We start from the raw sequence: 15070 nt of genomic DNA, 5'->3' as shown, positions 1-15070 counted from the left end.
TCTCTCTACGTATGCGATACGAAATTTTAAATGGGTTTGAAAAGCGCGTAAAGTCTTATCGTAATATTGGCTGTAGCCTCTTACTCACTCTTACTCACGTACCTCTATCGCATAGGAATTCGAAAGAATGCAGGGGAACCGTAAATATGGTCATCGTACAAGTGGGGAGTACATCGATGGACACAAGAACTCTTTCTTCAACATGCTTCATTCATGTTTAGTAATGTCATCCGGTAGTATCGGTGAAGAATATCGGCCTCTTTTCTAATTTACATCTACAAACTGCCAAGTTTTTTACTTTGGAAGCAGTGCAATTTATTAAATTGATTTGGTGCTTAGATAATTATATAACAGTTTGCTGTTTTTTGTGTAAAAAAACATGGACAGTTTCTACGTAAAAAGGAGAAAAATGTTGATAATAGAATTAAAGAAAGCATCGTGCCAAGAAAAGGTCAGTTTTAAATGCTAGACTTACGTTCTGTGAAGAAAAATACAACTAAGATGGAAGATAAGGAGAGTTACATTTGATTGAACTCTTAATCGTGTAACGATGCGAAATAATAAATCATCGGAAAACAAGGTATATTTATGTACGTATGTACTTACATATATGTATATCTGTATATTTATATAATATATCCATCGCGTAAATTATAGTAATGTAATTAGTTGAATTTACACAAAATAGATTTATTAAAAGTATTTAATTAATATTAATAGAAAGTTATTAATTATTACTTATTCGCGGGAAGGTAAGGAAAGATATTTTTAATGTATATGCACGTTTTTTGACATACATAGTAAAATGTTTACTGTGCATCCATGTAGCCGTGTACACAATTCAATATTTTTATGATGTTGCTTCTATTCTTTTTCATGGAACGAAAAATTACATTTTCTAAAGGTGTGAAGAATGAAAATGCCCAGGAGGCTAATAAGTGAACTTAAACATCAGCGAAAGTATGCCTTTCTTAAAGAAAATTCCGATGTAAAACAACACTTTCAAAGTCTTTGTTGACACTTTTGATTTTTTTGTGAAATTATGTGAAAACATTGTTCATTGTTCATTTCTATTTGTATTTTCGAGTGATCGTTTTCTTTTTTTGCAAGAGGACAGTCATCGACATAGTATAATGTAGTTAATGATGTGAGTTAGAATGTGACACAATTTAAAAAGGAATGTGAATTTAATACGTTTTCAATCGAATGATAGGCTTACGTAGGACTAAATTTCGGGCCAAAACACCGGAAGACGTTCACTTTCTCTAAATCATAGATAATGAAGTTAACGGAGCTAGAAAGAAATTAACTACTAAGAATTACAATTATATTGCGAAAGAAAATTATACTTTCTTTTATTCTTTTTTATTTTATTTAATTAAATTGTATTTTCTGAATTTCGTGCTTCAATTTGATGCTTTTTTTTTACATCTTTGAACGATCTTGATAATGCTGAATGACATATTATTAGAGTCCGACCGAAACTTTTTCCGAAACTGAAAACGAACATTCAGTTTCGACTGAAACCATATAGCTCTTCTTCATAAATATTAATTTTGTTAATATGGGGCTTATTTTAATAATTACACATTTAATATGTGTAATTCTATTAAGAGAATTACACATATTAGATTTATTATAGTTTAATTCTATTTATTTTAATATGTGTAATTATTGTTTCAATAAATTATGATGTTTATGAAGAAAAAGTAATTATATTCTTACATTTTATTCATACATTTATATTCATACAAATTAATACAACCGAAATTTAGGTTTTCGATTTCGAAATTTAATTATTTCAATAAATTATGAAGAAAAAGTATGTTATATATGAGCATGTTTATACATCTGATCTTTATAGAAATCCTTATTTCTTAATTTTGGTTTCGATTTCGATTGACATGTCGCTAAGTGTTCAGTTATAGCAAATTCGGTCAGATTCTATATGTATATTATCTCGCACGGAATGCAAGAGATTTTTCGCATCTTAAAACAATTTTAATAATCCTGAATGACATATTATAATATGTAAAATCTCTTGCATTCTTATTATTTTAATAATGCTGAATGACATAATATGTAAAATCTCTTGTATTTCATGCGAGATAATAATATGTCATTTAGCATTAAGATCGTTCTAAGATGCGAAAAAGTATCAAATTATTAAATTGCTATAGTTAATTTAACTTGTGATATTACTGCGGTTATAATTTAGTAGAATTTGCGTTTCAAGACCGAAAAATTATTTCAGTGCGCATTTTACGTAGTATATAAATTCACACAGAATCAAATACTAAGACCCCTTTAAGATATTGATTTCTATGTATTTAGTCTTTTAAAACGTGCCGAAATAATTTTTCGGTCTTGAAATGTAAACTCTGCTAAACTATAAGTAATATCACGAGTTAAATTGACTAACAATATAACAATTTGATGCTTTAATCTAAACCTTATTATCAATATGTATAAGAAAAAATTCATAATCTCTATTTTTCTGGATTTATAACAAAATTAAGAAATTTTAATAAAGTTTTTTTACATTTTAGTATTTAATTAGCATTTTCAGTACTCAAAAATATAATTAGAAATATATAATTAAACACAGTTTTACTGTAAATTGTTATTTAGAAACAATGTAAGCAAAACGGCTGCACTTTACCTTAAATTTAAAAAAAAACTTGCAGAATATAAATTTTTTGCTTTTATATCTAGTCAAGATTAGTCGAAGGATTATATAAGATTAACTAAACAGTTCTTTACGATTCAATAGGTAATCGCCGTTAAATAATCAAAAATCCGGTAGTGGCTTTATCGATATGACTCGTTGTATGTATGGGTAATTAACGGTTTTTATGTGTACGTCAAAGTTTGCAGTTCTCTTCAGTCGAAGACGCGGAAGATCTATTAGAGACGCGTTGTAGAATTGAAGGAAGCGCGCCGATGACAAGCGGAAGTCTCGTTTGACCAAGTCAAAGGCCGAACAAAATCTTTCAACATGGAATCATAGTCATTTCAAGTGCAGAAAAGTCCGAAGAAAATTGAACGTGGACTTTCTTTGGTAGACTATCTTTAAAAAACGCTTGCCACATTTTTAAACTATGAGAGTCGAAATATTTTGTTTACTTTTCATCATCACTAACATCCTTCCGGGCAAATGCGATCTCTTCATGGATTTTTTGCGCAACGTATTTCAGGGAGGAAGGGTAAGTTATTATTGAAACTGCGGAATTAAAATATTGGTTGAATTTTTCACATTAATTGAAAGGAGAATGGATGAGAGAGAAAAACATATCAATTTTTGTTCTCAATTAAAAAATAAAATGTGTAGGTTTTTAAAACCATTTTTGAGCTGCAAAACAAGCTTAAAAAAAATAAATCAATCAATATTCTACAAACATGAAGGGAATATAAAATATAAAATAAATAAATAAAGCGAGTAAATAAGCATAGATTTTTGCTATAAAAATAAATATAATATGATCGTTTTTAATATTTTAATTCTCAAAAATCTTATAAATATATTATTATACCTGCACGCACGTGTTAGGTAGGGATAATAATTATGTAACTTTTTCCTTAGGAAACAGAAACGGGAAAATTTTTTGTATGTATATGTATAATATATATATATATATATATATATATATATATATATATATATACGTGTACATAAAAATACATACATAAAAATCTTCATTTTTCATGTTCCCGGTTTAAAGAAAAAGTTATATAATTGGTACCCCAAGCGGATTGGCTCAAGTATCTGGCTATTAAAAGTTTGAAGAGCACGTCTTTGACGTTTAGACGTTTTGGCGTTTTCGAACATTACATTCTGTAATATAAGTTTGTTCATATTAAACGAATTTTCTTCTTTTGTAAAACTCTTTTGTATCTCTTTATTCTCGAGTGAGATTGTTGAGCGGAAGTCTGAATTCGTTCTCCGAGCATAACAATATGACATTTCGTTGTGATAAAGTTGAAGTAGAGAAGGAAATAAATGTACAAAAAAAAAGGAGAATCAAATACACATTTTGCACGTTATCTTCCCTTCTAATTCTAGACTCTAATGGTGCGTCTCGGAGAAATGCTATTAGCGCTACTTTTATCGATCTATTTTCGTTGTTATTAAACGTAAAACAAGGATAGAATGATACAATAGCGCTAATAGTGTCTCCCTGAACGCATTTTTGGTGCATTCAGACTAGAAGCATCAAGCGAGCAGCAAATGATTAAAGATTTATGAGTCTGAAGTTTAGATGTCCACGAATAAGCTCCATGGATGCGTTCAGACTGTAATAGAAACATTAAGCGTCAAGCAGCGAGCAGTAAAATCAATCAGCGAGGCAGTGCCCGTATTAGAGACGCTACTGTTCATATCGCTTCGCTGATTGATTTTTCTGCTCGCTACTTGGAGCTTGATGCTTCTATTATAGTCTGAATCCATGGAACTTATCCGTGGACATCTAAACTTCAGACTTATAAATCTTTAATTCTTAAATGCTATTGGGGATCCAAAAGACTTCAAGGCTCCTTTTTCAATCGTATATATATTTTATAATCCCGCTGTTAATCGAACTTCTGACTCCATCCAGCATTAGTTTAGATTTCCAATTGAAAAGTTCGCGGCAAATCGGTATGATTAATGGGCGTTATAATATCCTGTCCATTAATAAATAAATCCTAGTCTATTAATGACAATTTAATACGATTATAATTAACCTCTTTCCATTCCACTCATATTGACATCAGCGTTATCCGATGTGCACCGCGGAAAGGTTGCGCAGTCGGATTTTGCATTTCATTTGATTCTAAAAGGATTCAAATTCTGCATATTATAAGCTTCGAAATTATTTGTCTCTTCGGCTCCCAGGCCGAGCGCGCGTTCGTTCGATCGATCATGTCGTCCCTTCGTGGTACACATCGACTAATGCTGATGTTGATGATGTGGGATTAACTATGTTTATATTGCTCTATTTACGCCGAAATTATATAATAACATCGATGTGATTATAAATCGAACCGGGTACAAATCGTTATATCATATATCAATTTTATATGTGTATATATATATATATATATATATATATATATATAATCGGATTATATTATTAAAAAATGTACACATTTTACTTTCTGGTTGGGAATAAAATCGATGACTTTTATCCATTCTCTATAGTAATGCACTAAGACAATATTTAAAAAAAAAGGGGGGGGGGAAACCGTTAGTGGGGATATAACTCATATACATATAGGGTTAGTCTGAATTTACAATAAGTTTTTAAGTCTTAAGTCATAAGAAATGGATGAATCATAGTCTTATTCTCCTTGTACTTGACTGTAATTGATTAATTTTTTAACGGCTTAAAATACCTATTATATTGCTTATTCGATATTTTCGATATTCTTGAGCAGAGAATATTGATCTTAGAAAGGCAATATTGTCTCGTATCTAAATTTATTAAATTAATATCTATTGTCTTGATATCGTCTTGATTTAAAAGTAAGACGAAACGAGAATCTTGAAGTCTTGAATATTACACACATCACTACCGTTGTCCTACTTTCTTCTTCCTTTCAAGTCATTTTTTAAAATTAATTATAACACGCATTTTTATATTGATAAAATAATTTTGTTTATAGAACTGGAAAATGTATTTAAAAACTTGTATATAACTACTATTATACTAAAATTTACTTTAATTAAAAATAGGATTCTTTCTCTTATTCGATATTCCACTTATAATAAAATAATTTTATATTATGCAAAAAGGGAAAGACTTTATACAAAAACTTCATAAAAAAACGTTAAAGTTATTCGAAATGTATAAATATGTGAATGTAAATATACTTGTATATAGCACAGTTATGAAAGAAAAGAAATTTATTTCCAATAAATGTTAATTTTTGTGTAAACGGAAGTGAGAGCAGTGCAATTGTTCATAAATTGTTCTTGCAATTGTTCATAAATTCTGTCTAGCTGACGAGCAAAGGTATTTTATCACAAAAAGATTACCGAAAATATTTTAGCATGCAAGAGGCCACCGTACGCATCCGTATTATACGAGAAATCGTACGTGATTTGCAAAGCAAATATTGATTGGACGCACTCAGTGCGTTCTGATGTATGCACAGCTTGATGTGAAATTGTGTGTTTAATATGAACAATCTTACGATAGTATAAGCATGCTAAATTATACAATATATACATATATGTCGTTATGCGATGCAGTGGAATGTAAACAAAGAAGAAAGCAAGAGTGATACGTATCGAATGTTAAATGCGTTAATCAACATCGGCTTAAATGTCAGAAGAAATTGCAAAAGAATGAGTTAAACTACCAAATTTTCAATACATTTTATTGTTAGGAAAAATGTGTATTATACTTTGAAGTATATGCTTTTTATATTTTTCCATTTTATCAAATAGAACCAATATTCAATGGTTTTTATGCAATGTACGAATATGGCTACTCAAATCCGTTAAAAATCATGCTTTGTAATTTTCGTTTCATACACACACACACACACACACACACACACACAGATTGGTAGAATATTATTTTCACGTGCAAATATAACGCGATTATTCATATGAAATAAAATACTCTCCCCGCAATTTCGCAGAAATATTTACAATCGTCTGAAAATTATTATATATTTTGCAACATGATATTGAAATTCGAGTACTGTAATATCTGTGCAAATTATTAAAAAAGATTGTTAATTAAAAATCAATACTGAAGAGGCAACTCAACGTTACGTGAGCCCAGTAGGACATAATTAAAAAAAAAAAAAATTAATTGATGAGAAAGGTCGGAATATTTTGTTTTATCGGTTTTGTGACTCACACTTCTGTCACATAACGGATGTATTTTTTAAAAACATATTTGAATTATGAATTATACGCGATGTTACATTCTCTACAGTATTTTCTAAACTTCGAACCTATATTTCGAAATAAAAAAGATGGGAAGTAAATGTCATTCTCCTTTCCTTCATTTAAATTCAATACGTAACAGATATTCGAAATTCATAGTGTAGTAAAATTAAACACTTACATTTTAATGTTAAAAATATTAGTTAATAAATTATTTTAAAATATAAGTTAACTAAAACGTATTATAATGATATCGTAAAAAAATATTATATATAATAATAGAAAATGATTGATGTTTTAAAAGCTTGACAAACAAGCCGTATTCGACTGTAGATTAGCATAAAAAGAATGTATTAAACCGCTGCACGCTGTTATTGCGACAGATTATGAATACATATATAAGTCAGGCTTTCAATCGCGACGCGATGTGATGCAGTTCCGTATAGAACTAATAGTATACAGTGCTTACACAGCTTAGTGTTAACAAGCGCTTAAACGTACAAACATCGTTCTGCATATATAATTGGCTTGAACATATAATCCCTTTGATAACACTGTTGTGGTTGTGATTCCTTGAGGAGAAGTAGAAATTAATGAGAACAGCGTAAATACCTGTCGAATGCAAAATGCGCTAATCTACATCGATTGAAATGTTCTGTCAGAAATATTGCAGACAAAAGACTTATATTGTCTCGAGAATGCATTCTTAATACTAAGATAATGCATTATATATATATATATATATATATATATATATATATATATTTATATATATGTGTATATTTGCAAAGAATTAAATTACGATAATCAAATGGTAAATTGTGTTTGTAAATTGCGCAAATTTAAATTACCAAAACAAGCATCTAATGATGAATATCATTTTAATGAAGAATTTCACATAATTGTCTATTGTGGTTAGAGTGGCATTAAAATAGCTGCATCTTTATTGAAGGAGAAATTATAAACTATAACGTTTACCTGTGCATTTTATAAAAAAGTACGATTAATTATAAAAACGGATACGGATATACAGATTAGCGTCCTATCATTTCATTTTTTACACAAGTGTTTAAATATTGTTACGGGTCTAAAAGTATATAAGCGCGGATACGTGGAAACGTGAGCTCGATCGGTCCCGGACGTAACAATACTTTTTACACTCTATTCCGAAATATTCTGCATTGTCAGTGTTATTATGCCCCAGCAAATATTGGTTTTAATTTGATTTAACCTTCCGCCGGCGGACGCAGAGTCTCGCGTTCAACTGCAAAAAATGAATAAATGAATATTTGTTTCTATGATAAATATGTGTTTTTATTTCTCCTTCTACATATTTGAAATAATTTACTATATATTACATAAAAAACTGCTTTCCAAATGTTTTAAAACAATTTCATTCTTGGGTTGCTTTTGAGTCCGCCGTGCGTGCGAGTATCCGCTGTCCGAAGGAATAATAAATTAATAAAGATATATTTAAATACGATAAAATTATATGAACACTTTTGCGTGAAATATAATATAAACACAGAAGTGTGAATTATTCAAATCACATAATTTTTTTTAGGATAAAATTGATAAAGTGGGAATTTCATATCCGGCACAGTACGGCGGCGTACGAAAGCAATCGATAATTCCTGATGATGTCCCATTTCCTTGCAACGTGCATCTTGGCAGGTACAGTTATGTGTAATTAAAATTAACAAAAAAATTTTGAAAGTGTAATGCTTTAAAATTAATAATTCTTTATATGTCTCTCTCTCTCTCTCTCTCTCTCTCTCTCTCTTCTCTTTCTTTTTATCGATAATTACGATATTCTATAAAATATATGAACATACTTCTATTTACGATGAGATGACGTTTCAAGACTTAGTCGTAAATAAATCTCATCAGCCGAGTGTTAGACATAGGACTGCGTTAATAAAAAGATTTTTTTTTTATATTGATGTATTAACGCAGTTCTATATTTAAAACTCGGTTGGTGAGATGGTGAGGTGATGAGGTGGTGAGATGATGAAGTGGTGAGGTGGTGAGGTAGTGAGGTGGTGAGGTGATGAGGTGATGAGGTGGTGAGGTGGTGAGGTAGTGAGGTGTCGAATCGTTTCCACCACTCCGCCTTCTCGGTTGATGTATCCGATCACTTCCTCTTCGCCGTATCGTTTCGTTCTATCAAAACAGCGGAGAGATGGAAGCAAATCATCCAAGACGGCGTGGCGGCAGAGAGGTGGAAGCGTTTCTACTCCCAAGCTTTGGCCAGGCCTGTGTAAAGTGTAAATGGCATAAACACAATAACTATATTTGATCGACAATTATAAATTAATGCTAGCTTTTTATATCGAATCTTTTTTTTATGCAGGTATACATTGTTTTTTTTATCTTTTCTTATTAAATCAATCTGCAATGATAAAAACGAGTATTAATTTACTTTTTCATAAAACTATGTAAATATTTATATCTGGAATGTAGGCTAATATATATAATATAAATATTATTATTTAAAAAGAAAGAAAAATAATATAACTATTTACGCCAGTACCAGAATTTACATTTTGGCCGATTATCGGTTTTTAGGCGCATGGGTTGGTGAAGATAAGGGATAGGAATTAAGCTGAAAATCTATACTAACCATTATGGATATAAGTAATTATAAAGTTCTATGAAAAAGAAAATTAAAAACTCGCGTTTATATCATCACAGATTGATTTAACAAAAAAAAAAGAAAAAATGCCGAATATACGTGCTATTTGCACAAAAAAAAGATTCGATATAAAAAGCTAGCGCCCATTTGCAGTTGTCAATCAAATAGATATTGTACTACTACTAGTTATTATTGTAAACGTTATTGTACCATTTTGCCTTTACACAGGCCTGTCGAAAGCTCGCGAATCACTACGCTTTCATCCCTTTGCCGGCGGCTGGATCAAAACGCATTTACCAATATGTCGTGCCTCGCCTCGCTGCACCGAAACGACAAAGAGAAATGGAAGGGTTTTGCGGGTTCATTAACTGCGATGGGTGACGGCGAATTAAGCGTTTTGGCTAACCAGAATTCCGAACAGGATTGCATCAGAACAAAAAAATACATTAGAACAAAAAAAACCTTTAAAAAAAGGAAAAAAGCATGAAATAGGAGCTTCTTGGGGAGGGGAAGGGGGAAACTGTTGCATTAGATTAAAACTTAAGTGGTAGATATTATTATTATTAATGAACAAAAAGAAAAGTCACGTAAACTTCTGTTTCATGTATTAAGATCCCTGTCAATACCAGACAATGTGCATCGATTAAGACCGGGTGACATCGATATAATAGGTGGTCTCGGTGATTCTTTAGTAGCTGGAAGTGGCGCATTGGAAGAATTTGCTGTAGGAACCTTTATCGAGGCACGCGGAGTCAGTTGGTGTGTCGGTGGTCAAGGGGATTGGAGACAATTCTTCACTCTTCCAAATGTTTTAAAAGTATATAATATCAGAAGGTTGTTTTACATTGCATCTCATCGTGTATCGTTTCATCAAGCTATACTCAGAAAAAACATGATAGTTATTATACATATAATTATCATTTAATATTATAGTCCGATCAAAAAACTTTTACCAAAATTGAATCTAAATACTCGGCCACATATCAATTTCAACCGAAACCGAAACCAAAATTAAAAAATAGGAATTCTATAAAAGCCATATGTATAGACATGTCCATATATCATATATTTTTTCTTCATAAATATCATAATTTATATTGAAATAATAATTAAATTTCGGACGAAATCGTAAACTGAAATTTCGATTGTGTATCAATTTTGGCCAAAGAATATACCTGTAAGTACTTCTGCAAAAAAAAAACATCATAATTTATTTATTGAAACAATAATTACACATATTAAAATGAATAATACTTATGAAGAAGAGCAATATGGTTTCAATCGAAACTGACACGTAACGAGTATTTGTTTTCAGTTTCGGTAAAAGTTTCGGTCGGATTCTATTTAATATATACATATAATATACATATATTTATACATATAATATGCATATATTTTTGCATCATTAATAATTATCATTTATCAGTATCATATACTTATATCATATATTTATATTTACCATTTTTATAGTTACTAACATTATGCATGACATAATCTTCGAGATTATTTAAGGAAAACGCCGGAAAAAAGCATAATGTTAGTAACTATAAAAATGGTAAATATAAATATAAGTATCATATACTTATAAATAAAAATATAATAATGCCACAATAAATAGAGCGCGATCACAGTCCGGATGAAAAAGTTAATATGTACTGACAGAAATGAAAATTATAATCCACAATGCCCTTTTCTAAATGTAATATTATTACTAAACGTAATATTATTAATATGTTTTTATCACGTTTCTTACTTTACATACGGCATTTCGCATATTTCATTCGCAATAAAAATTTTTATTATACTTTGTTTCGCATTGTAGGTATTTAATCCGAAATTAACTGGATATTCTACCGGTACAGGGGAATTTATTTCAACCGCGGCGAAATTAAATATTGCTTTTCCGGTCGCTGCAACAGAAGACGCGTTGCAGCAAGCGAAAATCCTGGTGCAGAGAATTAAAAATGATTCAAAAATAAATGTAAAGAAACATTGGAAGGTAATAATAATCTGATAATCTTTTTACCGTGACGTATACTTATCAATGAAGAGAAACTTAAAGAAAAACGTCGTTTGATTTTAAATATTTGTATTTTCTTTATCAGCTTATTACGATTTTATTTGGAGCTAATGACATTTGTTCGGCGCAATGTTACGATCCGCAAAAATTCTCGCCGATGCGTTACATCCTACATTTAAGAAGAACACTCGATTTTTTAAAAATCGCATTACCCCGCACGCTAGTCAATTTGGTTCCAGCCATAGGTAATAAATTAATTAATAATCAATAATAATAATAATATTTAATTATAATAATTTTGTAAACACAAACAAAGAAAAATATATATTAATATATATTAATATTGCAACATTACTAAATGTTCTAACAGGTTAATGTGTTTTACAAATTATACATGAAAGAATAATTTTGCAAAGGATCTTTTTTTGCATAATTTTTTAGGGTACAGTTTTTTATCAAATTTTCAGATAATTGCACCGAAATTGGAATCGATAAAGCAAAAGGGTTTGTGTGCAGTTATATTACAATCGAGCCTGCCTATATGGGCTTATAGAGGTAGGCTCGATTGTAATATAACTGTACATTCTCATTTTCATTCCATTCTTACCCATGTATACCCATCTCACCCTTCTCCATTTTAACCCAGCGTCCATTTCCATTTCATTATTTCTACCCCACCTACATTTAGATCAATATTACATGTGCCTCTTTGATGTCGTACGAATTTTTTAAACGTAAATGATTGCAAAATAGATAGGATATTTTTGTCTTACAGTTAATCAACAGACTTGAAAATTTGTACGACATCAAAAAAGGACGCGTGTAATATTAGCCTTAAGCTCTAAATACAATGAGAGGCAATAGCGATAGCGAGTGATAGAAACAGAGGAATCCAATATACGGGAATGCATATGTCAATACACACAAAGGAACACGGAATAAGGCAATAACGATAAATTTCCGACGAATTGAAATTCAGTCGCCTTATAGCTTATCAATCGGTGTCCAGACTTTTCATTCTGTTTATATGTGCAATAATCTTGAAACGAATGGAAGAATATACTGCAATCTATGTACGAAATTAGATTGGTTGGCATTTTTTATTTCTTTCGCGGCATTGTGCAAGGCATTGTGGGAGGCGATAATTATATATCGTTTATTTCTATAACATTTATATTGTTATTTTTATCGCTCACATTGTGTTTAAGGCAAAGACATAGAAAATGAATTGCTCGATTGTATCTAAGTAATATGGTCGATAAAAATGAGAAAGAGGGATCGTGGAAAACGGCCAATCTTTATCTCTTTCCGTTCAACGATATAACGAGAGAATGAAAGAGAGATTGGCCGTCTTTCACGATCTCTCTCTCTCTTTCTCTCTCTCTCTCTCTCTCTCATTTTTGTCGATCATATTATTTAGATACGATCGAGTAGTCCATTCTCTGGTTCAGGGCGTTTCCTATCATCCCCATTCTATCACTACTTCCCCTTCATACCTACTCCTACCTGTAATTTGCTTCCCCATTTTATACCCGCCAAGGTAGGATGGGACGATGATAGGATAGGTGAGAGTGGAACGAAATGAGAATGACACGTAACTTGTTATTTTAGTCTATTGATTTTATTTTGACGATTCAAAGCGAGCTTGATTCCCGGGGATTCCCGGGTTGTCATTATGAAAACAATTTTTTTCAGAATATCGACACATAATAAAATTTTAAATTTCATCGAAACTCGTAAAATTACATTATATGCATATATCCAGAAAAACTTCCGTCGTAATTTTACGAGTTTCGGTGAAATTGTTTAAAATTTTGGTATGTATCACCATTTTGAACAAAAGGATCAATCACATGTTATTCCTATTTTAACAATGGCCACTTTTTTATCAATTAGATGAAAAAGTGGCCATTGTTAAAATAGGAATAACATGTGCGAAAGTATACTTTATGAGGTACTCATCAAAAGTACTCTCAATGACATCAACCTTCTAAAACCGCTAGTTTTTACACTGTCAGCTCAAGGACTGCTTGAAATCATTTTATTTTAGAAAATCATAGAAGTACGTTTTCTTGCTCTCTCTCTCTCTCTCTCTCTCTCTCTCTCTCTCTCTCTCTCTCTCGCTCTGTCATATTGAAGGTGCCTATATATATGTAAAATAAAAGTAATATGGAAGGCTCATGAGGAGAGGAAAGTGAATAATTCTTTTCGGCGAAAATGAAGTGTGATAGAATTGAAAAAGATAAGTATTATATATATATATATATAGTATAACATCAGTTTTTTATATATTAGGTGTTGGAATTAATTCGTAGCGTTTTTTAATGAAAGAATGTTATTTATTTCACATGAGCATTAAAAAATACATTAATGAAAGTACTTCCCATCACTTGTAAAACGCTACGAATTAATTCCAACACCTAATATATAGCGTGGGTTTTAATAGAGATGTGTATGTATGAGGGGAGTACGAGAAAAGTATATCAAAGAGAAAAAAGCTCGAGTTTGGGAGCTTGAGCAGGCATATGCAGTGCGGAGTGCGCACTATCCATTCTTGCTAGACTATATCCACCAATCCTCACATGTCCATGCAGCAGCGGTAGCGAGTTGGGAGCTATTGCCAGCGAACCGCTCTTTCATTTTCCCCACTACTGCATTATTAAACAAGGATAAAGCGAAAAGTGCCCTCTCACTCTTCAATGTTCTCCCGCCCGATTTCAATGGGCGCGCAATCTATCTTATAAGTCTTATGATCAAACCTAACTATATAGACTGAAACTGCATATATACACATACTCAAGCTTTAGGTAAAATATGTATTGCCCTTTGTTCACTTTTCTCTCCTCACAAATCTTCCGTATTATTTTTTTTTACATATATGTAGGCATCTTTAATATGACAGAGAGAGAGAGAGAGAGAGAGAGAGAGAGAGAGAGAGGGAGGGAGAGCAAGGAAGCGTACTTTTATGATTTTTTAAAATAAAGTGATTTCAAGCAATCTTTATGAGCTGGTATTGTAAAAATTAGCGGTTTTAGAAGGTTGATGTCATTGAGACTTTTAATCAGTATCTCATAAAATATTTTTGCACATGTTATTCTTATTTTAATGATGGTCACTTTTTCTGATTAGTGCCTGGTCCTTTCTTTATGATAATTACAACTCGGGGAATCAAGCCTGCTAGGCATCGTCAAAATAAAAATCAATACACCAAAGTAATAGGTTGCACGTCATTCTATTCTCTGAATATATAACGGATTCTCGGAGACCTCGGAATTTTACTCGTCATCTTCGTCTTCGCTCATGACTCGATCCGGTACATGCAGAATCAATACAGTACGAGCATAACATTTTATTATTTTAAAATCCGTACGAAAAGAACGACTTTGTTAAAAAAATCTTATAATACCGGATCAAGTCGCGAGCAAAGAGAAAGATGATGAGCAAAATTCCGAGGTGTTCGAGGATCCGTTATACATTCAGAGAATAGTTGCAGAATTGTTGTCGAGGAATTCTGGCTGATTGTGAGCCGTGCGTG

At 31.4% G+C, this 15070-nt stretch overlaps 1 protein-coding gene and 1 long non-coding RNA gene across 3 annotated transcripts in view; one reads left to right on the top strand and one right to left on the bottom strand.

The window, feature by feature from the left end:
• Nucleotides 1-26: 26 nt before the first annotated feature.
• LOC105143063 (phospholipase B1, membrane-associated) overlaps nucleotides 27-15070 on the top strand; it is a 25640-nt gene continuing 10596 nt past the window's right edge. The window contains exons 1-5 of one of the 2 annotated variants that reach the window (XM_011051057.2): nucleotides 27-580; nucleotides 8445-8554; nucleotides 10128-10332; nucleotides 11338-11514; nucleotides 11621-11780. In XM_011051057.2, coding sequence (XP_011049359.2) covers nucleotides 551-580; nucleotides 8445-8554; nucleotides 10128-10332; nucleotides 11338-11514; nucleotides 11621-11780 — 682 coding nt within the window. In that variant the 5' untranslated portion in view covers nucleotides 27-550. Of the gene's footprint in view, nucleotides 3207-8444; nucleotides 8555-10127; nucleotides 10333-11337; nucleotides 11515-11620; nucleotides 11781-15070 lie in introns of both variants that reach the window. The other variant, XM_011051055.2, reaches the window with a different exon arrangement.
• Nucleotides 8680-15070, bottom strand: part of LOC147907607 (uncharacterized) — a 24994-nt gene continuing 18603 nt past the window's right edge. The window contains exon 2 of the long non-coding RNA XR_015547093.1: nucleotides 8680-10390. This is a non-coding gene — a long non-coding RNA (uncharacterized LOC147907607). The remainder of the gene's footprint in view (nucleotides 10391-15070) is intronic.

This window comes from Acromyrmex echinatior, chromosome 13, assembly GCF_024713525.1.
Source record: "Acromyrmex echinatior isolate Ae372 chromosome 13, ASM2471352v2, whole genome shotgun sequence".
Lineage (NCBI taxonomy): Eukaryota > Metazoa > Arthropoda > Insecta > Hymenoptera > Formicidae > Acromyrmex > Acromyrmex echinatior.
This window is presented reverse-complemented; position numbering and strand designations above follow the sequence as displayed.